The sequence below is a fragment of the Aspergillus ruber genome, assembly GCF_000600275.1.
Source record: "Aspergillus ruber CBS 135680 unplaced genomic scaffold scaffold00001, whole genome shotgun sequence".
Lineage (NCBI taxonomy): Eukaryota > Fungi > Ascomycota > Eurotiomycetes > Eurotiales > Aspergillaceae > Aspergillus > Aspergillus ruber.
Genome location: NW_024467297.1, coordinates 357,139 through 379,736, shown reverse-complemented (window position 1 = coordinate 379,736; position 22,598 = coordinate 357,139). Strand labels below are relative to the sequence as shown.

At 50.5% G+C, this 22,598-nt stretch overlaps 8 protein-coding genes across 8 annotated transcripts; 5 read left to right on the top strand and 3 right to left on the bottom strand.

The window, feature by feature from the left end:
* Positions 1-86: 86 nt before the first annotated feature.
* EURHEDRAFT_373423 (putative RNA polymerase II transcription elongation factor (Ctr9)) lies at positions 87-3,820 on the top strand (the record flags this gene model as incomplete). The annotated part of the gene is made up of 2 exons (XM_040778534.1): positions 87-932; positions 983-3,820. 2 exons carry the CDS (start codon positions 87-89, stop codon positions 3,818-3,820), a joined length of 3,684 nt encoding a protein of 1,227 aa, XP_040643174.1.
* Positions 3,821-5,490: 1,670 nt separating this feature from the next.
* Positions 5,491-8,318, top strand: EURHEDRAFT_17587 (uncharacterized protein). The gene has a single exon (XM_040777865.1). The coding sequence runs from the start codon at positions 5,755-5,757 to the stop codon at positions 8,158-8,160; it is 2,406 nt and encodes an 801-aa protein (XP_040643173.1). The 5' UTR covers positions 5,491-5,754; the 3' UTR covers positions 8,161-8,318.
* On the top strand, positions 8,319-9,110 carry EURHEDRAFT_17588 (uncharacterized protein). The gene has a single exon (XM_040777866.1). The coding sequence runs from the start codon at positions 8,477-8,479 to the stop codon at positions 8,993-8,995; it is 519 nt and encodes a 172-aa protein (XP_040643172.1). The 5' UTR covers positions 8,319-8,476; the 3' UTR covers positions 8,996-9,110.
* Positions 9,111-10,636: 1,526 nt separating this feature from the next.
* Positions 10,637-10,936, top strand: EURHEDRAFT_373421 (uncharacterized protein; the record flags this gene model as incomplete). The annotated part of the gene is made up of 1 exon (XM_040778533.1): positions 10,637-10,936. The coding sequence occupies one exon, from the start codon at positions 10,637-10,639 to the stop codon at positions 10,934-10,936; it is 300 nt and encodes a 99-aa protein (XP_040643171.1).
* A 748-nt stretch (positions 10,937-11,684) lies between these two features.
* EURHEDRAFT_373419 (calcium-transporting ATPase) lies at positions 11,685-14,857 on the bottom strand (the record flags this gene model as incomplete). Its single annotated transcript, XM_040778532.1, has 3 exons — positions 11,685-14,402; positions 14,477-14,634; positions 14,740-14,857. The coding sequence occupies 3 exons, from the start codon at positions 14,855-14,857 to the stop codon at positions 11,685-11,687; spliced, it is 2,994 nt and encodes a 997-aa protein (XP_040643170.1).
* Positions 14,858-17,143: 2,286 nt separating this feature from the next.
* EURHEDRAFT_373418 (14-3-3 adaptor artA-like protein) lies at positions 17,144-18,559 on the top strand (the record flags this gene model as incomplete). The annotated part of the gene is made up of 7 exons (XM_040778531.1): positions 17,144-17,155; positions 17,332-17,440; positions 17,516-17,535; positions 17,592-17,603; positions 17,721-17,995; positions 18,062-18,149; positions 18,206-18,559. 7 exons carry the CDS (start codon positions 17,144-17,146, stop codon positions 18,557-18,559), a joined length of 870 nt encoding a protein of 289 aa, XP_040643169.1.
* A 539-nt stretch (positions 18,560-19,098) lies between these two features.
* On the bottom strand, positions 19,099-20,082 carry EURHEDRAFT_511710 (eukaryotic translation initiation factor 3 subunit J; the record flags this gene model as incomplete). The annotated part of the gene is made up of 3 exons (XM_040785990.1): positions 19,099-19,842; positions 19,902-19,981; positions 20,064-20,082. The coding sequence occupies 3 exons, from the start codon at positions 20,080-20,082 to the stop codon at positions 19,099-19,101; spliced, it is 843 nt and encodes a 280-aa protein (XP_040643168.1).
* A 443-nt stretch (positions 20,083-20,525) lies between these two features.
* On the bottom strand, positions 20,526-22,078 carry aspf22 (enolase acuN; the record flags this gene model as incomplete). Its single annotated transcript, XM_040783565.1, has 5 exons — positions 20,526-20,880; positions 20,931-21,371; positions 21,436-21,775; positions 21,835-21,891; positions 21,955-22,078. The coding sequence occupies 5 exons, from the start codon at positions 22,076-22,078 to the stop codon at positions 20,526-20,528; spliced, it is 1,317 nt and encodes a 438-aa protein (XP_040643167.1).
* Positions 22,079-22,598: the final 520 nt, after the last annotated feature.

Genomic DNA, 22,598 nt, shown 5'->3' with positions numbered 1-22,598 from the left:
CTCCAGTGAGCTACCTACGTTACTCGCCTATCATCTCAGGACGTACCGACGAGCCCTAGGCGCTTATATCAGCGCTATAAACGACCATGGCGACTCTAGAGAATGGCCATACCAATGGCCTGAACGGCGAATCCCAACCTTTCTCTTTTAACCAGCGCTTCTCCGACATTCCTTCGGCCATCGATATTCCCGCGTCGACCCTCGATAGCGAAGTCGAGGTCAGTCTCGAAGGGCTACCCGATGATCCAACTGAACTGTGCACGTTGCTGGAGAACGAAAAAGCTGCAAAGAACTTTTGGGTGATCATCGCGCTCGCGTACGCGAAGCAGAAACAGATCGATCATGCCATCGACATCCTCAACAAAGGCCTGGCTTCAGTGGCTCACGGAGCGACCAAGGAGAAGCTCGTGCTGCTGGGCTGGGTATGCTGGCTCTTGATGCTGAAGAGTCGGCAGGCACCTCGCGTTGCGTCGGAAGGGGAGCTGTACACAGAGGCCAAGACTAAAGATTACTATCTGCAGCTGGCGACGTCAACGTTGAACGAGGCATCACGTTTGAATCCTGCGTTTCCGCCCTTGTTCCTGGCGAGAGGTGTTTTGTCGCTGCTGCGCGCTTCGTTGTACCCTCCGCGACCTGTTCGACCGGGGACTGTAGATACATCCGAGAGAGTGGAATCACTACGACAGGCGTTGAAATGCTTTGATGAGTCGTCTAAGGCCTTTGGCGGCCGGAACATAATGGCTATCATGGGACGTGCCAGAGCGCAATATCTACTGGGAAGATACGCGGATGCGCTGGACGGGTATCAAAAAGTTTTGATGAGAATGCCCAACCTGACCGACCCGGATCCGCGAATTGGTATTGGTTGTTGTTTGTGGCAGCTTGGTTTCAAGGATCAGGCAAAAGTTGCTTGGGAGCGGGCATTGGCATTGGTATGTGGTTAATTCTATTCGTTTTTCGTGAAAGATGCTAACATGGTTAGAACCCCGACTCCAAGGTTGCTAATATCCTACTCGCAGTCTACTATCTCTACGACAGCTCTCGGCACGCGACAACCGACCCTGCGTTTGGTTCGCTATACAAGGTTGCGATGACACAATACACTCAAAAAGCTTTCAAGCTCGACAAGGAATATCCAATGACGTGCGCCCTGTTCGGAAGCTATTTCCTTTTGCGAAAATCCTACTCCACGGTCGACACACTAGCCCGTAAAGCCATTGAACACACGGACGTGATGTCGATCGCCAGTGATGGGTGGTACCTCCTAGGACGGAAAGCGCACTACGAGAGCGACCTCGCACGCGCTGCCGAATATTACAACCGCTCCGACCAGGCGCGGGGAGGCGGGGATAAGGGGTATCTGCCTGCCAAATTCGGCACGGTACAGATGCAAGTGAGCAACAAGGACCAGGACGGAGCAAAATTCCGACTGGAGAAGATCATCCAGCAGACGAAGAACCCCGAATGTATGATTCTGCTCGGCGCTTTGCACGCGGAGGAAGTCTTTGCCGCGCAGCGGAGCGGTAGCAAAGAAGACAAGTCCACAGAGGCTAAGAAGGCGATCAGCCTGCTAGAGTCAGTCCGTGCACTGTGGAAAGAAACTGGTGGGAAGAAGATCTCGCCAGATGAGTCAGTACTGGTGTACCTGGCTCGGCTGTACGAGCAGATAGCTCCCGAGAAGAGCATGCAATGCCTGACGCAGCTGGAGCAGATGCAACTGGCGGAGGTCCCCGTCGACGGGCTCCCGGACGACGTCGAGGATGAGGACAAGAGGAATGCACTTCTGCGGGAGAACCTTCCGCCACCGCTTCTGAACAATATGGGCTGTTTCTTGTACCAGAACGAGAAGATTGACCAGGCACGCGCGATGTTCCAGACGGCGTTGAACGCGTGCGTCAAGTCCCAGGAGAAAAAGGAGTCGGACGCCGACACCGATGCGCTCGTGACTACGGTCAGCTATAACCTTGGTCGGACATACGAATCCTCCGATATGCCTGAGGAAGCCAAGAAGGTCTACGAAGGACTATTGGAGCGACATGCAGACTACACTGAAGCGAACGCACGTTTGACATACATTGCACTCCGACAGAGTCCTACAGACGAAGGACCGAAGCGGATGGCCAAGTTATACGAGGTCGACTCGACGAACCTTGAAGTGCGGGCGCTGTTCGGGTGGTACCTGAGCAAGTCCAAGAAGCGGGCTACCAATCTGGCGGAAGACCATGAGCAGCGACACTACAAGCACACGCTGCAATATCATGATAAGCATGACCGGTACTCGCTCACGGGAATGGGTAACGTCCACTTGGTAACGGCCCGAGACATGCGCCGCGACACAGATCAAGAGAAAGAAAAGCGACGCAAGATGTACGAACGTGCCGTCGAATTCTTCGACAAGGCGCTCCAATTGGATGCTCGGAATGCCTACGCGGCTCAGGGTATTGCGATTGCCCTGGTTGACGACCGCAAAGACCATGCAACGGCGGTACACATCTTTTCGCGGATCCGCGATACACTGAAAGACGCCAGTGTGTACCTGAACCTTGGGCACGTGTATGCCGAACTACGCCAGTATTCGCGGTCGATTGAGCACTATGAATCGGCCCTCTCTAAGGACCGTGCGCGCGACGCGCAAATCTTGGCATGTTTGGGCAGGGTTTGGTTGCTCCGAGGCAAGCAGGAGACAAACCTATCCGCCATGAAAACAGCCCTAGAGTACGCGCAGCGAGCTCTCAGCGTCACGCAGGGACAAGTACATCTGGAGTTCAACGTCGCATTCGTCCAGAACCAGATCGCACAGCTGGCGTACGGCCTACCCGAGACTCAGAAGACGGTGAAAGAAGTAGAAGAAGCCGCAGCGGGTCTCAATGAAGCCGTGGAGACGTTCGGGCGCTTGGCCAAGGCTAAGAACCCACCGTATCCGGCGGATTCCCTAGAACAGCGTGCGAATATGGGCAAGACCATCATGAAACAGCTGGACCGTGCGCTGCAGAAGCAGAAGGAGTACGAAGAGAAGAACGCGAGCAAGCTACAGCAGGCGCGGGAGGCACGAGAAGCCGCGATCAAAAAGCGGGAAGAGGAAGTGCTCAAGGCGCGCGAGATGGAACAGGAGCGGAAGAAGAAGGTTGCAGAGGAGCGACAGGCAATGGTTGAAGAAGCACAACGCCTAGCTGAAGAGCGGACGGCGCGCGAACGAGAGAAGGAGGAGGCGGTTATGACGACGGACTCGGACACAGGTGACAAGGTTAAGCGGAAGAAGAAGTCGTCAAAGCGCAAGAAGAAGGACGATGATTTCATCAGCGAGGGTGAAGGGGAAGGTGAAAGAGGAAGCGGCGATGAAGAAGAGGATGGTGGTGCAAGCCGCAAGAAGCAGCGCAAGGCAAAGAAAAAGAAGAAGCCGAGTGAGGATGCAGAGAGCGGAGACGAGGATGACGGTGCTGCACCTAAGAAACGACGCAGGCTGGAACGGCGGTCTGGCGGTAAGGTGCAGCAGGGCAAGTTTAAGAGTAGTGAGGTCGTGGAGTCGTCCGATGAGGACGAAGCTGAACCTGCGGTGACGGAAGACAAGGATGAGGAGATGCGTGATAGCGCAACTGCAGAAAGACAAGAGGGTGAGGAGGAAGATACAGTACAGCGACGACGGAGCAAGCCTAGTCGCCGTGTTGCTGATGATGATGAGGATGAAGAGGAGGCAGGAGAGACTGGAGCTACTGGAGCTACTGGAGCAAAAGGAGGAGGTGGTGGTGGTGATGACGAGGATGAGGATGACTTGTTCAATGACAAGGGGGATGAAGACACGGAGATGAAGGAGGATGAGTAACTCTCTACTGTGTTTACTATGGTCTCTACTTAATTGACGGCGTTGAATGGATTGTATACTATGAGCACACCTCACATGGTCTGTATTTCCTGTATAGATATCACGTGCGCGAAAGTTCAGCTAACCAGCGACCGGCACAAACCTTGAGGGAAATAGGGGCTTCTAGAAGACGGCACCATGTTTGCTTTTTCCAGTCCAGCACGATGACCTCAAATATCGAGTACACGAGCAAACATTGAATCTAGCACGTACGTATCCGTATTCTTAGAAATACTCCGGATTATAGCAGTGCACCTACACCTGCACCATGCTTCCTCTTCGGATGTACACATATTATTACTACTACACGCTTCCGAGGTGCACGACGCGCGTACCGCAAAAGGAAAGGTGGCAGGCGAGAACCCGTGGTTCTAGACACGGAGATCGTCAGGAGGTATTGAATACAGAGTCAGAATACGCAAAGTTGGTATCGTTATTTCTTCTTCGAGTTAATAGTATCTAGTTATTGCTTTTGGGCTTGAGTCAAGAATATGATACATGCCTTAAAAATCAATCAAGAGTCACTAAAATAAGTGTGAGAATGGGATAAATGGTTCCTTACAGGTTAGCCATTGTCAGGCTGTTAGTGTACTATTGTTACAGAGAGAACCATATCTGCGGACCTGGAGCAGTCATGTGACTCCCGGAAGGTGTCCGACGAGCCTCTGTTCCTATGCATCTCTGCTACGGAGCACACACACATACACACAAGCTATCCCTAAACAGTATACAGAACGTGCAGATGCAGGTACAGCGGTGTGATTCTATGCTGACTGGTACATACAGGGTACATATACCCACAGGGTTATTTACTATTTACAATTGCTATTCTCTTGGGGCATTTACCGAGGAACATAAGCGTACTCCGGGAGTAAGTACATGGATGGAGATCCTTCGAGGCAATAACCAAGTGTGTGTTTCTAACCCCGCTCCGGTTGGCCCACAGCCGTTGTGAACCTTGTGTTTGACACTCTCCTCGCCCGTATTCTCCGTGCTATTGACTGCGTATCTACTCCGTTCAAAGTACGGAGTACGAGCTCTTCAGATATAGTTTATAACGTCGGTCGATATCCATCACTAGTCTACCAGTATATTTATCGATCTATCACCATAGCTTCCGGTAGTCTAACTGGTAGTATCTACTATGCCTCATAGTTTACTGTGTATACCGGCAATCCATTCCCAAAATGGCGAATCCACCGGGTTGGAACGTGTGGTTTTGGTACGGTATTATTGTATTTCCCGGTATTCGCCAACCTCCGGCTGCACCTGTACCTGTACCTCTGTACCTGAGGTACATGAGCCTGCATCAGTGTTCTGTGAGGGAGGGGGGATAGAATTGTGTATCAGAAGGTATCTTCAATAGAAAATAGCTATGCTGGCCAGCATGATGATTCTAGAGAATTATATAAAGAGAATTACAGAGCACCAGAAAGAAGAACTAATAAATACCTCTCCACGACGTGCAGAAGGATCGGTGGCCCTCGCTCGTTTCTTTTTATTCTCGCATTTAATCTCTCTCCCACGTTCCTTATTCTGGGCCCCGATCAGCCTCTTATTATAACTATCATTACTCCTCGACTTTCATTTATTCCCATTTCTCTTTATTCTCTCTTTTTTTGTCTCTTAAGCTTTTTCTCTCTTTTACCATATTTCCCCTCTTTATCCTTCTTTGGGACTGTATTGGTTGATAGTCGGTGGCTGCTCCAACCCCAAACAGCAGTTCTCCTCCTGAAACCATCGTCCATAATTTGGGTCTGAGCAGAATGGTCTAAAAAGCTCACTATCCTTTTTCTCACTCTTTTTGTTTTCTTTTTCCCTTTTTTTCTTTTTCTGTCACCGAATATTCAGGATACATACATCCCAGTATATATATACATATATTTCAAATACAGATGCATTCTGCTCATCCGTCTATCTCGTTCCCTCCACGGGAAGACACTCACAACAATAACAACTACCACCACCACCACGACTCTGATCCCATTCATGCTCGTTCCCGTTCCTCTGCGCACATCTTTCCCAACAGTCCTAGGCGTCGCTCCGTCTTCAGTGGTCGATCTCGCAGCAACACTACCACTACTTCCTCTACGACCACCTCTTCTTCCTCCCGCCGTTCTCCCGCTTCCTCTATGACTTCCACCGATCAAGCCCCGTCTTTCCCTTCCCACGAATCCTCCTACCCCGCGGGACAGTTCCCTCCCCTCCGGACTGAGAGACAGGATAGCATCACCAAGTCGCTCTTTTCCCGGGGTAGTCGCATTCTCCGCCGTCAAGGCAGCAAGTTCAATATCTCTGCCACTTTGGACGAGGTTGATGAGGGTGAACGTGAGAAACCCCGGTTCGACGTCACTGATATCTTTGGCCGTCACCGGTCTCGTCAGAGTGATGCCAGGTCAGATGATAGCCTGAAGCGTCTGATTTCGGATCCCTTTGACTTCCACCACTTGACGCACACCAGTCCCTCGCATGTCCAGGCTCTCCAACGAGCTCGCGAGAATGAGCTTGTCACTGAATTTTCAGCCATTCGTGCATCGCAAAAGCCCATCAACAGTCTCAAGGGCATTCGTGCAGAGGACCTTCATTTCCGCAACTTTTCGTCTGAAGATCTAGCTCCCGGTGTGGCTACCTCGGGCGATGATGAACATGCCTTCGCTATTCCCGATGCCCCCGCAAGCCCTCCGGCTTCTCCTGGTGCTGCCTCTTCTGTCAGTCCCAAGGCCAAGCCGGCGCAACGGGAATCGCGCGTCTATGAGAATTTCTCTCGTCCCGTCTCCCGCTACCCCAGAACGGGCTCCACCTCCAGCATCACCAGCCCTCCCCGGCGACCTTCCCGTCAGTCATCTGCCTCCCCAGATTTGGTTGAGTCGGAAACTCGGGTAATTGACGATGTCTTGGGTATGAACGCAACCCAGCAAGATTATCATGAGCTGGTGTATCCCCGAAAACCTTCCTTGTCGCAGATGAACTTGGCTGGTCTTTTTGAATCGGATGATGAGAGCCGTCCTCGCGCGGGCTCTGTCGGTACTGATGCGAGAGTCTCGTCAACAAACCTCGCGTTGGATCTGGAGGATGTTCCCGAGGAGGAAGAGGCGATTACTCACTGGCATGACAGCCCTGAGCAGGCAGAAACGTCCGATTCTCGTCGTTTGAGCCCTGCCCCAGCTGACATGGGACCTTCGTCTTCCAACCTCTCGGTTCCCAAATCGCATCTGTCCATCTGCGTGGCTGAGGAGCTCTCCAAAAAGTTCTCTGAAGTGCTCGCATCGCCCACTATTCCTCAGTACCGTCTTTACCAGCAGCAGCAACCTCAGGAGAAAGCACAGCGGAAGTCGCAACAAGCTTCCCGTGGCAGTGGTTCGAAACGTGAATCGGTCATTGATATCAACATCGACTCCTGGGATGCTGACATTGACTACTGCTATGAACATGCTGCTGAATCAACATCCGACTTCGACTGGACTCGCCGTTCGTTCGACGAGCCTCAACACCCAGTGATTGAGGAAGAACCCAACGAGGAGGAAGAGGAGGAGGAGGAGGAGGAGGAGGAGGAGGAGGAGGAGGAGGAGCAGTCTTCCAAGCCACAGTCGACACATCTGAGCACTTCATCTCTGACCTGCCCGGATTTGGACCCAAGTCCGTCTCGATCGGTGCCCAGCACTCAGTTTGCTGTGACTCCATCGACCACCACGTACGAGGGCGACTATTTCCAACAAGTTCCTGCCTCTTTCTTCGCTTCAACCGAGGGAAAGAACATGACCCAGGACACACTGTATGACGAGTACAATGCGGACGCCGCATCGGACCGCCATTTTTCCTTTTGCTCTCAGGGGGTGATCAAAGCACCCATGGACCACCAGATCTCCCCTCGCAGCAGCTTCTCTCCCATTAGCAACTGTAACTCCCAGGAGAGCCTGATTCTCTCGCGAGCGGCGTCCATTGCCCGCAAGCACCGCTCCTCCATCTCGACCACCAGCGTCCCGGAGCTGATCCACAGCCTGGCGAGCAGCCGTGAGACCATGCCCACCGAGTCGCCCTCGGTACCTATCCTGCCGGAGACTCACCACCGCCAGACGAAGAGCCTCGAGACAAGCCAGGCTCTGTTTGGCAGCACTGCCAGCCTGGATTCTGCAGACATCTCACCTGGCACTGTGTCGCACGACCGGACCAAGTCAACCTCTGATCTCACCGAGGCGGCCAAGGGTGATGTGGTGCCTTCTCTTCCCCAAACGGGAGCTGTCAAGAATGCGGGTCGGAAGAAGAGTCGAACTTCGTCGTACTCGCTCTTTCCCACCAGCTAACTTGTATTCTGAACATTTTGCCTCTTTGTTTTTGTGTTTTATAGACTTGGACGACTTTATGATCTTGGCCATTCCTTCACTTTTCATTGCTTATAATCTGTCAATCGTTGTCTCATTTATTTTCATATCTTGACTTTGAGCTTTTTTGCGTCTGTTTACTTTGTTTTTATTTATTGTGCTTCTCTACATTCCTTGCATTGTGTCATGCATTTCTCAGCGATTGGCGGTTTTGCAAAAACGGTCGGTTTGACTTGGTGTTTTCTTTGGTTAAAAAGGATTGGATTGGATTGGGCTGGCAGCACATATTAGGAAAGGTATGGGGTATATTCGGGCTGGGCTGGTCTACATTCGTTGGGTTTTCTCTTTTTGTTTGAGTGCACTCTTATGTATCTACATGTTTCGGGTTTGTCTTGTTACCGGTGCACATAGACTTGGTTACAGAAATGAAAAGTCGCTTGCTACTTATTCGATCCTTGGTTATCATAACCGTCCTTATACAGATACTCGGACAACCTCAGCTTCAAACATTCAAAACTGTCGCCTCATCCTCACCGGAACAGGCCTATTCATCCCCAAAGTCCCAAACTCAAACCCCTTAATATCCATCCCCAGCGCGCAAACATCTGCAAGGGCCTCATCATCACCACCGCTGTATAAACCATCTCCCGTTTCGCAAAATACCGCCCCGGGCACATTCGCGGGATCCCGCCGTACGGGATCTAGAGACCTTCGAAATCATCTAGTACGAATCTTGGTCCAGTCCCAGTCCCATGTCCATGTCCATGTCCAAAACCAGGTCCAGGTTCAGGTTCAAAATGTCTTTCTTTCCCAGTGACTGTCCGGCCGTTCCTAGGCCCGCTCCCTGCAACACCGGGAATCTTAGAGAACCACTCAGCCCAGAAGCCATCGACATTGTTCATCGTTATACACATTTGTATGCCACACTCGAGCGTCCATATGAGCCGGTGTAGGTCTACCCAGAGGAAACAAGCCAATCCCTGGTCTTCATACCATAGCGCTTGGGAGTGCGGACAATGAAGACGTGTACGCGGAGGCATGATGTCTCTACAGATTGATTGTACGAACGGGGAGTGTAGAGCTATATCTATGCCGGATCACAAGGTAATTGACCATGCAGGTGGCAAGTAAGGTGAGAATAAATAGCGCAGACGGTGAGATTTGTTGACAAGATGCTTTCCACGGATTGAACCAATCTGGTCCATAGGGAGAGCAGGAGGGATACCCCAGCCCAATATAACAGGGGTCAGGATTGTAAGTCAACGTGATACTCCATCTAGCTACGTAATTGTAGTTGGTAGTATCGGATTGACTCACGGCGCCAGCCTGCGATCTATGATGAAAGTCGAGGTGGATCAATAGTTTGTCCGATTACCGAGGCCGACAGATCCCTCATATACGGACACACACACTCGTTTAGATAGCCAAGCACTCATTCTACCATCTACGGTGTCTATAGATATCATTGTCACCCTCCGTGTAATCTAAATTTCTTCTTCATATATAGCCTCGTGCAGTCCGGATAATCGACTCCCCGACTTCCCCGACTCGGAGTTAACCGCCTTATTGGTTGGGTACACCGAATAAGTAATAGTAGACTCATCTGATATCACGCAAGGTTGTACAGGAACGGTATAGCCCGGATGATACTTTACTGGATCATCATCGTCGCTGGTGATCATTTGCATGTCTGTCGAGGATGTAGTACACACCACAGTTCTTACCCTCTTGAAGCATGACAATGGGGTATGATATTTTTTTTGGTATTATGCCACTGAATGTAGAATGGCAGCTTGCCCTACCTTCTGCTCAGCTGGCTGCACTAGGAACATTTATTCTTCTTGTCCTTACCTACATTGCTTCACTATTCTGGTTTCTCTGGACTAGATAAAGCTAGAACCTAAAAAGCCACCAACCATCCCGTATTATCTCTCAAGCCTGTGCCATGCGTTTCATCTGGAATGGGGCATAGACAACTTTGTGGCTGCCACCGTGTTAGTAGTAATTCCAACGAAAAAGAGCAAACACTGATTCTGGACTTTTAATTGACATATGAGACGCTGGAGACACCACTCCCCGCTCGAGGTTCGCGTGGGAACATTGCAGTTCATCATGGTTACAAACACCAATCACATCCTGAGCATCATACGCTCATCGCAAATCCTCATCAACCGGCCGATAGTTGTGTTTCGTCATGCGGAAATGGTTCTACACGCCCGTCGACTCATTGCACTACTACGATTCCCACCATGGCCCGCATCCACATTTAAATGACCTACAATCTGGCATCCACATCAGGTATCTCTCGGGGAAATCACTGATGACCATGTCAGGAAGATAACCCGCCATTATCAAGCGGCAACTCGCCGCCCTCGATGTCCCCACGAGAGAAAAAGGGCTAGAGATCCCCGATTTTTACACCTGGCTTCAAATCCAGGTAATCCCCTCGGTGATCGAGATGATGATAGGCTCGCACATCCTGGAAATGTACCCGACTCTGGTCGAGGACTTCTGGGAATTCCATCAACAGCTTGCGAATTACTCTCGCGGGCTGCCTCGGTGGATGATCTCGTCTGCGTATGAGATGAGGGATCGGCTGCTTGCTAATCCCAAGGCATGGAATCGGATGGCGCAGCAGCACTCGGATTGCTCCAAGCATGGCATAGATGATGCGGATTGGGATGAGTTCTCTGGAACTAGGTATATTAGGGCGCACCAGGATTTGATGCGGACGCATAAGACGTCCCCTCCCGCCTAAACCCGGATTCCAATTCCGACTACACCGTACCCCGCAATGCGACCATGAGCATAATCTCGTCCATCACTGCGCGCAACCAGCCAGCCTGCCTGGGAATCCGTGCGGCCGCGGACAGTCTCGCGCCCGCTGGACGAGTTCTGGCCCTAACGGTTCCTCGTGCGGGGGTGGGATGATAGCAAGTTCAAGTTCAGTGTGGAGGGTCTGGCGGAATGCTGGATACCGTATGGGGGCGGGCAGCGGATGTGCCCTGGGCGACATCTCGCCAATTATGAGATTATCGGAACGCTGAGGATGTTGGATTTGTTTGATTGTGAGCTGGCTGACCGGGCTGCGGATGGCAGTACAAGCGATGGCGAAGACGCCTCGGGGGTAATAGGATTGGGTTGACATGATGTAGCAGCAAGGAAGAGTGTCAAAGTTTCTCAGGCTAGTAAGGAAATAAATGCACAGATGAGTTATTAGCAGAGCACAGAAATATGTTCACGGCGATGTGCAACTGGTCTTATCAGATGAGACAGTAAATACACTGTAGACTGCTGCATTGAAATCGTTTCTCATTGTTAGTTTCTATTTTTAAGATAGCAAAAACACAAAACCAGATAGTATATGACCCCACAAGTTCATCACACCTATCCTGTCCATCTTTCCATCATTGGGCGGACCCAAGTCCCATCCAAGATTGGAGAAGTAAAAAGCAAAGAACAAAGAAATAAACATCCAACCCCTATTCCCATCATCGAATCATAATTCATGCCTTCTTGGGCTTCGATGAAGCCTTGGCAGGCAGGGTGTAGAGACGACGCTCAACAAACTTGAGAACTTCGTCAATGACAACGACAGGCGCACTGATAGCCAACACAGCCTTCCACTCGATCACATTCAGCGGCAGAATCGAGAACAGTCCCTGCAAGAAAGGAATATAGAGGATGGCAAAGTGCAGGGCCATGGACATGATGACCGCATACACAAGCATCATGTTCTTCCAGAGAGGGAAAGTAAGCAGCGATTCACTCGATGACAGGCCGTTCATGGCATTCAGCATCTCAATAACCACCAGGATGGACAATGACACCGTCGACGCAGACTTGGACATGTCGTTCGAGAACATTGCGCATCCGATCTCCGGGAACTCGGAGGAGCACTTGTGGAAATGCGCCAACTGCCAGAACGAGATCTGCGGACCCTCCGGGTTGTAGAGGAACCACCAAGCGTAGCCGAACACAGTAGCAGCACCGACATAAGTGCCAATCACCATATACCGGAACAAAAGCCAGCCGCCAACCAAACGCTCGTCACGCTTGCGGGGAGCGCGGCGCATCACATCGTGGTCAGGCGGGTTGAACGACAGAGCAGTAGCCGGCAGACCATCGGTAACCAGGTTCACCCACAGGAGCTGCACAGGTATCAAGGCTTCCGGCATGCCCAGAGCAGCGGTTAAAAAAATAGACACGACTTCACCAATGTTCGACGAGATCAAGTAGCGGATAAACTGCTGCGTGTTGCTGTAGATGGACCGGCCCTCCTCGACTGCGACGGTGATAGTTGCAAAGTTGTCATCAGCCAGAACCATATCGGCGGCCAACTTGGCCACGTCAGTTCCAGTGCCCATAGCCACACCAATGTCCGATTTCTTCAGGGCGGGAGCATCATTGACACCATCACCAGTCATCGCAACCACATGGTTCAGAGACTGTAGGAGGTCGACCAGTTTGGACTTGTGGCTGGGCTCAGTGCGCGAGAACAGAGACGCCGTCTTAACGGCCTCAAGCTGCTCACTTTCCGAAAGGCTGTCGAACTGGCGACCCGTGAAGCTCTTGCCAGTCAAGTCTTCATCCGCTTCAAAAATACCAATTTGGCGGCAAATGGACTCAGCAGTGTTGGGGCTGTCTCCAGTGATGACGATGACCCGAATGCCAGCTTCACGGCATTTCTTAATGGAATCCGAAACTTCCACGCGCGGAGGGTCAAGCATGCAGACGAGACCAAGCAAAGTCATGTTCTGCTCCAATTGCACGTAGTCTTCTGAGCTCTGGGCCTTATGCAGGAGAGGGTTTGTGCCCACATCTACGCTGGCCAACGCCATCACACGGAGACCCTGGTTGCCATATTCCACCACTTGTTGCGACAATGTGTTCGCGTGCTCTTTTGTAAGACTCAAACGAGATGCGTTCTCGCCTAGAACAATGTGCGAGCAGCGTTCCAAAATTGATTCCGAGGCACCCTTGACAAGAAGCTTCTGCTGCGAGCCATCGCCAACCAAAACTGACATGCTCTTGCGATCCCGAGAGAATTCATAGGTGGCTTTGAGGGGAAGACGCTGTCCATAATACGAGCTCGCGGTGTGCAGTCGCTGAGAGCCTGGCATGCGGAGAAGTGTTTCGTTGGTAGTCTGGTCATCCGTGCCGATCTTTTCGACCAAGGCGCGCAGAGCTCCTTCAGTGGGCTCACCAATGCAGGAGAATGCACCGCTCTTCGTGTCGTACGCCAAAGTCGATCCGTTGCAAAGAGCCATAACTTGGGTCATCTGGCGAACAGTAGATGAGGAGACAGCAAGCTGGTCCAAGGCCTGGCCATTGCGTGAGAGTTGACCCAATGGCGCAAACGTCGTGCCTTCCACGTCGATTTCCTCCACGACGCCAAGCGAGTTCAAATATACCATCTTCTCGACACTCATTTGGTTGGTGGTCAGAGTTCCCGTCTTGTCCGAACAGATAACGCTACAGCTACCCAGAGTTTCTACAGATGGGAGAGACCGGACCACAGCGTTTTTCTGGGCCATTTTCCGGGTACCCAAAGCCAAGCAGGTAGTGATGACCACAGCCAGACCTTCGGGAATGGCAGCCACACCCAACGAGACAGCAATCTTGAGGTAGTAGATGGCACCCTTCGTCCAGCCACCAAAGGCCGGGTCGTTAAAGTGCTCGACGTTAATCACCCAGACAAGCACACAGATCACAGTAATGACCTTGGCCAGCATGTCACCGAAATCGTTGAGCTTCTGCTTCAGCGGGGTAGGCTCCGAGATCTGGGAGGTAATGCTCTCATGGATATCACCAATGGCGGTCGAGCCACCAGTAAGGACAACGACAGCATTGGCATGACCGTTGACGATAGTCGTTCCTGAGAAAATCAAATTTGTCTGATCCTGCTTGACCGCTTGCTTGTCCGTGACCGCACGAATGTCCTTGGACACACTCTCGCTTTCACCCGTCAGAATGGCCTGGTCGACGCGGAATCCGTTGCTATGGATTGTGAGCAACCGGCAGTCTGCGGGTACACGGTCACCAACGGCCACTTGGACAATATCTCCGGGAACCAGATCTTCTGCCTTGATGCGCTGAACGGTACCGTCCCGAATCACTTTAGCCTCGTTTGCTGAGTATTCCTGGAGAGCCGCAATGGCCTTCTCCGCGCTGCTTTCCTGGGTCACGCCGACTACTGCATTGAGGATAAGGATCGTAAGGATCTGTAGAGATACACGGAGAGTTAGCAAAATGTTCCCCGCGGAAAAACAGTACAGATGTGCGATAAGAGACGTACCACAACAGGATCAACAAACGCTGTCCAATCGTCGCCTTCTTCAAACAAAGCCAGAACAAAAGATATAGCCGCGGAGCCTAAAAGAATCAAGACCAACTGGTCTTTGAATTGTTCCAAAACAAGCTCCCATAGAGGAGTCGGGGGATCTTCGGTCAGAGCTAACAGTGGGAAACAGCTGGTCAGCATTCGAAGTTTGAACCATTTCCCCCCTGGCTTCATTCTTATCTATTAATTTTTTTCAAACAGGAATGTCAAAAACTCACCATTGGGACCGTATTTCTTTTTAGCCTCAATGACTTGGTTTTGCGATAAACCGGAGCTCTCCGAAGCACCAAAGTGCTTCAGCACTTCGGCTGGAGAATAAAGAAAGGAATTCTCCATAGCGGCTACACGAGCCGGAAAAAAATAAGGAAAGAAAAAAGGGGAAAGAAAATGTGAATTCAGAAGATGGGTGTGAGAGGAAGAGGAAGGGAAGAGAGAAAGAGAGGACAACAGGGCGATGAACGGCCAAGTGGCCGAAGGGGAAAGTTAGTAGGTACAGTATGTCGGTACAGCACCGGAAGGATCCAGAATAGAAAAACCGCACAGCACCAGTGAATTATACAAGAAGACCTGTAAAATAATACCACTCGATTCCGGACCGGGAAATTGGATAATTAATAACGAAGTCATGATTCGGGGGTTGTTTGGTTCATTCAGACACAATGATGCAAGTTAATTGGAGCCAACCATGAATCTTTATGGTCAGAAACAGCCCTGCAGGGCTGGGTTTGGTACAGAATAGCGTGTTTCTACAAGGATTATGGTCTGCATGGTTAGTACCGGCTGTCGAGGAACGCTCTGATACTGGTTACGCTTTCTATCGCGGCGCGTGCATAGTCACACCGACTGATGTTGTCTACTCCCCATTTCGGAACCATGTACATATATGATCTGTATACAACGTAGTATACAGACGACTTCCTTTGTCTCCGGTTCTCTTCAGCGCTGACGAGGAGCAAAAGAGGAGAATTTTAGCATCTTCCACGAGACCACTGATGATGATGATGATGATGATGTTCATGCTCTTCTCTTCACTCAACTCTGGAAATAATGGTGCCTTGCTCGGAGACCCATTCGGTCTAACTAAACAGGGACAAAACGAGGCTTCATTCGCCAGTTTCTCGTTTTGTTTCACCCGAAATCAGCCTTATGTCCGGTGCTTGATAGACATGCTCCATGCGGCGTATTCCGTAGAGTTAGACTTTTTTCTTTTCACTTTTTTTTTTTTTTTTTTTTTTTTTTTTTTTTTTTTTTTTTTTTTTTTTTTTTTTCAGATTCAAAACGACATTCTTATTAACAGGAAAGACCAGCTGGAACTTGCACCCGCAAGGTAACTTCTCACAGCATTCTTCTGTACGAAGTATACGGACTAGTGTAGGTGGAAAAAAAAAAAAAAAAGCAACTTCAAGCACGGACATGCGGATATGCGAATGTCTTCACCCTTATCATGCTGTTTTCCCTCTAACCTTGGACCCTTGGGATAGTAAAGCAAGATGAACTGGCTCTCCGGTGATGCTTTGCATACGCAGTAGTATACTGGACAATATATTTGAGCTCTTCAGCCTCAATGTGCATTCTAAATATTATCCAATAATGGCTTTTCAAGCAAAATACACTGCCCCATGTCATGGGACGTAGTTGTCAACTGTATCCATCCATTGCTGTATTGGGAATGTCGCATGTGTTCCCACCGAGAATTCATCCTGTTCAGATCTACTCGTCGACCTCATCTGTAAGAGGGTTGAAGATGTAATTTGATATGCAGTTGTTTGAGAAAGGGGTTGTAGTATCGACGTCTCTGGTAGAAGATGCTGCTTCCCATAATGAATTCTGTGTTCCCAGTATCCTTATCAAAAGCTGTGATTAAGCCAATGTGAGTCTAGCCATTTCTGGGGGAGTCCAGATTCCAGGATTTGGAGCTCATCTGCAAACACTACGGACACTATCGCTCAAACCCAGCAACTAACGTGAGAAAAATAGAGCTGCATGATGCATAGTGACACTTCGTTATTCCTGGACGATGCAAAGTGTAGAAAGATCAAAGAGGAAAACCAAGCTGTACTGGCCCTGAAGTGAAGTGTTCGGCCCAACGCAAAATGTAGGTGAATGTCCTTGTCACTACCAGTCAGAACATGTATATCGTACACTTATCACTGGCATGAAACATCTTAAGAATCTTGTAGCTTTAAAGAGGTCCGGGAAATCTTAAGATCGATCCTTCCTGAATGTCGTAGCATACGAGCCAAATCCCGGACCGTGACAATGGAGTCACACAACGTTTCTGATGCGTTAAAAAAGCAACTAATAGTTGATGCTTGATTGAGCGAGAGAGAAGCAAAGCTCTAGGGGTAACCAAGTGTGGCAGAGAGCAGAGATAGGAGAGGTGTGAGTGAAGAGAACAAATTTAATGCCTGAGGAACCAACACAGTGCAAACATGACAAACTAGCCTCATCGCTCTCACTCTCGATTTCCCCCCCAAGTGAGTTGATCTTCATCCTCTCTCTTCCTCTCTCCCACTGTCTCTTCTCTCTTCATCTCCATTTCTGTTCTTTTCCCTACCTCTCGTCTCAATATCCGTGTCTTTCTCCCCCTTTAATTTCTTCCCTCCGTTTTAATCAGTCACCATGGTTTCTGAGGTATGTTCTGGCCCAACAGCCCCTCGACAGTGGTCGTGGTTACCGCTGTCGCGACGTCAATGGAGAAGGGGGAGGGGTGTATGTCTATAGCGACATCCCTTTCTCCTTCTTCATTTACTTTGTTTTGATTATAAAAGAATCGTGAACTGACTTTTGTTTTCTGTGCAGCGTGATAGGTAAACATTCGAGCGTCAGCCGCAGATGACACAATCATACTGACAACAACTTCGTCTTCCAGCAAGACTTTCCTCGCAAGGCTCTGCGAGCAGGCCGAGCGTTACGATGGTAAGATGCGAGAACAACTACAATATGGATGATTTTATGGGTTCATATATGCTAATCGCTCGTGTCGATTGACAGAAATGGTCACCTACATGAAGGTTAGTTGTCCACTCCTTTTCTATCTAGTTTAACACGATTGCTAACCGTGACACAGGAAGTCGCCAACGTATGTCTCTCTTGAACTTTGCATCAATACATTGCTTCGTCTAATCTACTCCCCCTATCCTTGTTTCTCCTATTTAACCGGATCGCGTCCCATCCCCTGACTAACCTCCTGCATCAGATTGGAGGCGAACTTACCGTCGATGAACGTAACCTTCTGTCCGTTGCGTACAAGAACGTTGTCGGCACCCGCCGTGCCTCTTGGCGTATCATCTCCTCCATCGAGCAGAAGGAGGAGTCCAAGGGCTCTGAGCAGCACGTTACCATCATCCGTGATTACCGCCTGAAGATCGAGAAGGAACTCGAGCGCGTCTGCGGGGATGTCCTCGACGTTTTGGACGAGGCCCTCATTCCCAAGGCCGAGACTGGCGAGTCCAAGGTCTTCTACCACAAGATGTAAGCAGGGTCGAGTCGTCCACAGGACAATATATGATCGGGTCCCAATTTAACCTTGATTAACAGGAAGGGTGACTACCACCGTTATCTTGCTGAGTTCGCTTCTGGCGGCCAGCGCAAGGAAGCTGCCACCGCCGCCCACGAGGCTTACAAGGTATGTGTTCCTTGATAATGAACTTCAAAAAGGGCAATACTGACCAGATTGATCAGAACGCCACCGATGTCGCTCAGACTGAACTCACCCCTACCCATCCCATCCGCCTCGGACTCGCCCTCAACTTCTCCGTTTTCTACTACGAGATTCTGAACTCGCCCGACCGTGCCTGCCACCTTGCCAAGCAGGCGTTTGACGACGCCATTGCTGAGCTCGACTCTCTCTCCGAAGAGAGCTACCGTGACAGCACTCTGATCATGCAGCTTCTGCGTGACAACCTGACCTTGTGGACTTCGTCTGACGGCAACGAGGCCGAGGGTGGCGCCAAGGAGGACAAGCCCGAGGAGGAGTCCGCCCCGGCTCCTGAGGACAAGGGCGAGGAGCCCAAGCCTGCTGCTCCCGAATCCTAAGCTTGACAGGCGAGGCAAGTTGGAGGTTCGTTTTTCTTTATTATAGCAAAAAGCCCGTGTTGTGTCCTCAAGCGTTCGTCTATTTGGACTTTCGAGATCCTTCGAAGTGAATTTTTTTGTGGGTGAAGGACTTGCTGGTAGCTGCATGGCAAATTCGAAACTGGCGCATACATACACTATCTTTTCCACTTTGTTCGGTCGGCCGAAGGAGTTTGATATTTGGAGGGCGAGGAAAGGGGGCTGAATGGAGTTTATTTCTTTCGTTCACTCTCTTTCCCGGCTCAGCAGGGTACCAATGTGCTTCATCTTCCCGTATTTTAATCTGTTACATTCCATACTCTCCCTGACCCTCGTGAATTGAAAGTAATGCTTTATTCTCGTCTACGGTAGAACATAGGGTTGAAAAAAAAATCATATGTGTATATGCGTGTATGTATGGATGGATCTGGCTATGGATATCAAGCAAAGAGAGCAAAAACTATCCATTCCAGTAGACAGGAGATAGACATAGCATCATAGAAGAAAGGATGACAATCAAATCACATGAAATCATCATCACCCAACCCGTCATCGTAGTTATCGTAGTTGGAATCAATCTTGTCCTCCCTGGAGGCCGCCAAAGACACCTTCGTCTTCGCAGCCTTCGACTTCTTGTTGCCCTTATCGGCCGCACGCTCCTCACGCATCTTCTCGTTGCTAGCAGTCGTCAGGGCACTGGCGATCTTCTTGATCTCGCCAGAGGGCAGATCCTTGACCAGCTGCTTGGCGAAATCCTGTGCCCACAGAGCATAGTGCGGCTTTTTCGAGTGCGCCGTCAACATCGGCCCAAGGGTAGAAGTAACTTTAGAAAACTGCTCCTTGGACGTAGGCTTGAACAACGGCATCGCCGAAAGATCAATCGCATTAGTCGGATCCGCCGAATCCGAAACCATAACCGGCTTGGGTGCCGCACTCCGATTCTTCATCCGCTGCATATCCACGTCCCCAATATCAATCGCACCCCCACCTCCACCGAACAAATCCTCCGCGTGCGCAAGATCAGAGTCCTTCTCTGTACGGCGCAAGCGCTCCCGGCGTGAGGACTCATCCTCATCGCTCTCGGCGTTGGCCTGTTCCTCTTCGGCCTGTTTCCGCCGAATCTGCTTGTGCTCCTCTATCCGTTGGTTCTTGGATTTCTTGTTTGCGGCGGCTTCGGCTTCGGCTTTGGCTTTGGCTTCGGCGGCTTTGGCTTCTTTTTCGCGCTCTACATCGCTGTCTTCGGCCGCATCCCAGGAGTCGAGGACCTATTTGCTCTATTGTTAATCTTCTGCTAGAGAATGGAAGGCGTCTTTGATCAGGGTACCTCTTCTTCCTCCTCGTCGTCAAACTTGTTGCGGCGGGGGAGCACGGGGGGAGGGGGGGATGTGCTCTCCTCCTCGTCATCTGTAGAACTGTTAGTCATTGTTCCTGTTAATCCGGTCAAGTCCAAGAGAGAATCTGTAGATTCTTCTCGACCTATACATACCCCACTTCGATGGCGGCATTTTGAGCAATGAAAATAAGAGAAATTTCTTGGGCGCTAAATAATGAGTGGGCTCAAGAGTCCAACAGCAAAGACAGTATTCGTCCAGGGACCTGGCGTTGACAAGGACAAAACCGTGGAATTTTTATGTGGGCAAAGTTGATATCGCGCTCAGGAATAAGGATGTGGTGGGACTGTCGCACACGTGACTCATTCGCCGTCTATTCCGATTACGGAGGACCTTACAAAGACTACGAGTACTATGAACTCCTACAGGGCAGAGAATGGTACCAGAATAGATGGCATTCATTATTTGCTATCTTGCGTAAATTGGCTTAATTCGTCATCATAACTGTTTTATAGCCACAGGGACTAGCCTCCATGGCCGTGGTGTCCAATAGTGTTTCGATTCATGCACCAGCTCGGACGGCGTTCATCTTACTTGAGTCTCCCTGAAACAAATATTTATAGGTTAACGGCGGTGCGGAACTTCTCGCCGGCGTAGACGGCGTTGGAACCAAGCTCCTCCTCGATACGGAGGATCTGGTTGAGCTTGGCAAGACGCTCAGAGCGGCAGGGAGCACCGGTCTTGATCTGGCCAGAGCGGAGACCGACAGAAATGTCGGCGATGGTAACATCTTCAGTCTCACCGGAACGGTGGGAAACCATGACACCCCAGCCGTCGGTGTAGGAGTCCTTGGCGGCCTGGATCGACTCGGTGAGAGAACCGATCTGGTTGACCTTGAGGAGAAGGGCGTTGCAAGACTTGAGTTCAATGGCCTTCTTGATACGGAGGGGATTGGTGACAGTCAGGTCGTCACTAGGAATACGTTAGTCTCGAATAATTGGATTCAGAACCTGGAAACGTACCCAACAATCTGGAAGTCGGAGGTCTTGTAGAAGTAGCTCCAGGCCTCCCAGTCATCCTCAGCGAAGGGGTCCTCAATGCTGACAATTGGGTATTTGCTAGCAAGCGACTTGTAGAGGTCGGCAAGTTGCTCGTAGGTGAGCCACTTGGTGGGGTCGCTCTCAGGGTTCTTGAAATCCAAGTCGTACTTCTTGGCGTCGGTCTTGTAGAACTCGCTGGAGGCGACATCAAGAGCAATCTTGACCTGACCGGTGTAGCCGGCCTGCTCAATGGCGTCGGTGATCAGGTCGAGAGCCTCCTCGGCAGTCTGAATGTCGGGGGCAACACCACCCTCGTCACCAACGTTACCAGCAGACTGGCCGTACTTCTTCTTGGCGAGAGACTTGAGTTTGTGGTAGACCTCAGCACCCTGGCGGAGGGCCTCAGAGAACGAGGGAGCAGCACTAGTTTACAGTCAGCCGCACGAAACTTTTTCGTATCTTGATATTTGCTTCAGGGGCCACATACGCAGGGACAATCATGAACTCCTGGAAGGCGAGACGGCCACCAGCGTGGGAACCACCGTTCAGGACGTTCTGGAAGGGGACGGGGAGAACATAGGGCTTCTTGGTACCGGCAAGGTCGGAGATGTGAGCGTAGAGAGGGACACCCTTCTCAGCAGCACCAGCCTTGGCAACGGCCAAGCTGACACCGAGGACAGCGTTGGCACCAAGGTTCTGCTTGTTGGTCGAGCCGTCGAGTTTGTTCAGGAACTCGTCAACCTTGGACTGGTCCTTAACATCAAGGTTCTCCTTGATGATAGCAGGTCCGATCTTCTCGTTGACGTTGGCGACAGCCTTGGTGACACCTATTCAATGGAATCTGTCAATTCCATACGGTTCTCAAGCCAGAAATTTTGACACTCACCCTTTCCGAGCCACTTGGCCTTGTCACCGTCACGGAGCTCATGGGCCTCGTGCTGGCCTATAAACCGTCAGTATAAACGTCCTCTTCCTTTTTTTCAGGCTCATTCAATCAAGTACTAACCAGTAGAGGCACCGGAGGGAACAATGGCGCGGTGGAGGCCGGTCTCGGTGACAATGTCGACCTCGACGGTGGGGTTACCACGCGAGTCGTAGATGGAACGAGCGTGAACCTTGGAGATAGGCATGATGAATGTACTGAGGTTGAAAAGATATTCAGTCAGTTGGAGGAGAAAAGAAGAAGAGAAAAAAGAGAAGAGAACGGAGAACGGTGATATAATATAATATAGGTGTTTGTTGTTTCGGTGTGGACCAACCAAGGCGGGCGATGTTCGTGTTCACCGATGACCCAAAAGTGAATTGGTGTAGAAATCAAGGGAAGCGTGGATTGGGAAGGATTAGAAAGATGACGGGATTAGTTGATGAGAGTGGACAATTATGATAGTGGAGAGATCACACAGTGAATCCCTTTAAAATAAGCATAATAACTCGTCAAATCACCATCATTGTCATTGCCATCCCATCATCATTATCGTTGTCATCATCGCGATAGTGATAAGGAAGGGTGGGATGGTGGGGTAGTCACGGGATCAGCAACATGAGAAAAACTCACCTGACTTGGGATAGTTTCAGTTGTAGTGAGGAAACTGGGGAATAAAAAAGGAATAAGACGAGGAGAAGCTAATAATATATAATTATCTCCGTCGG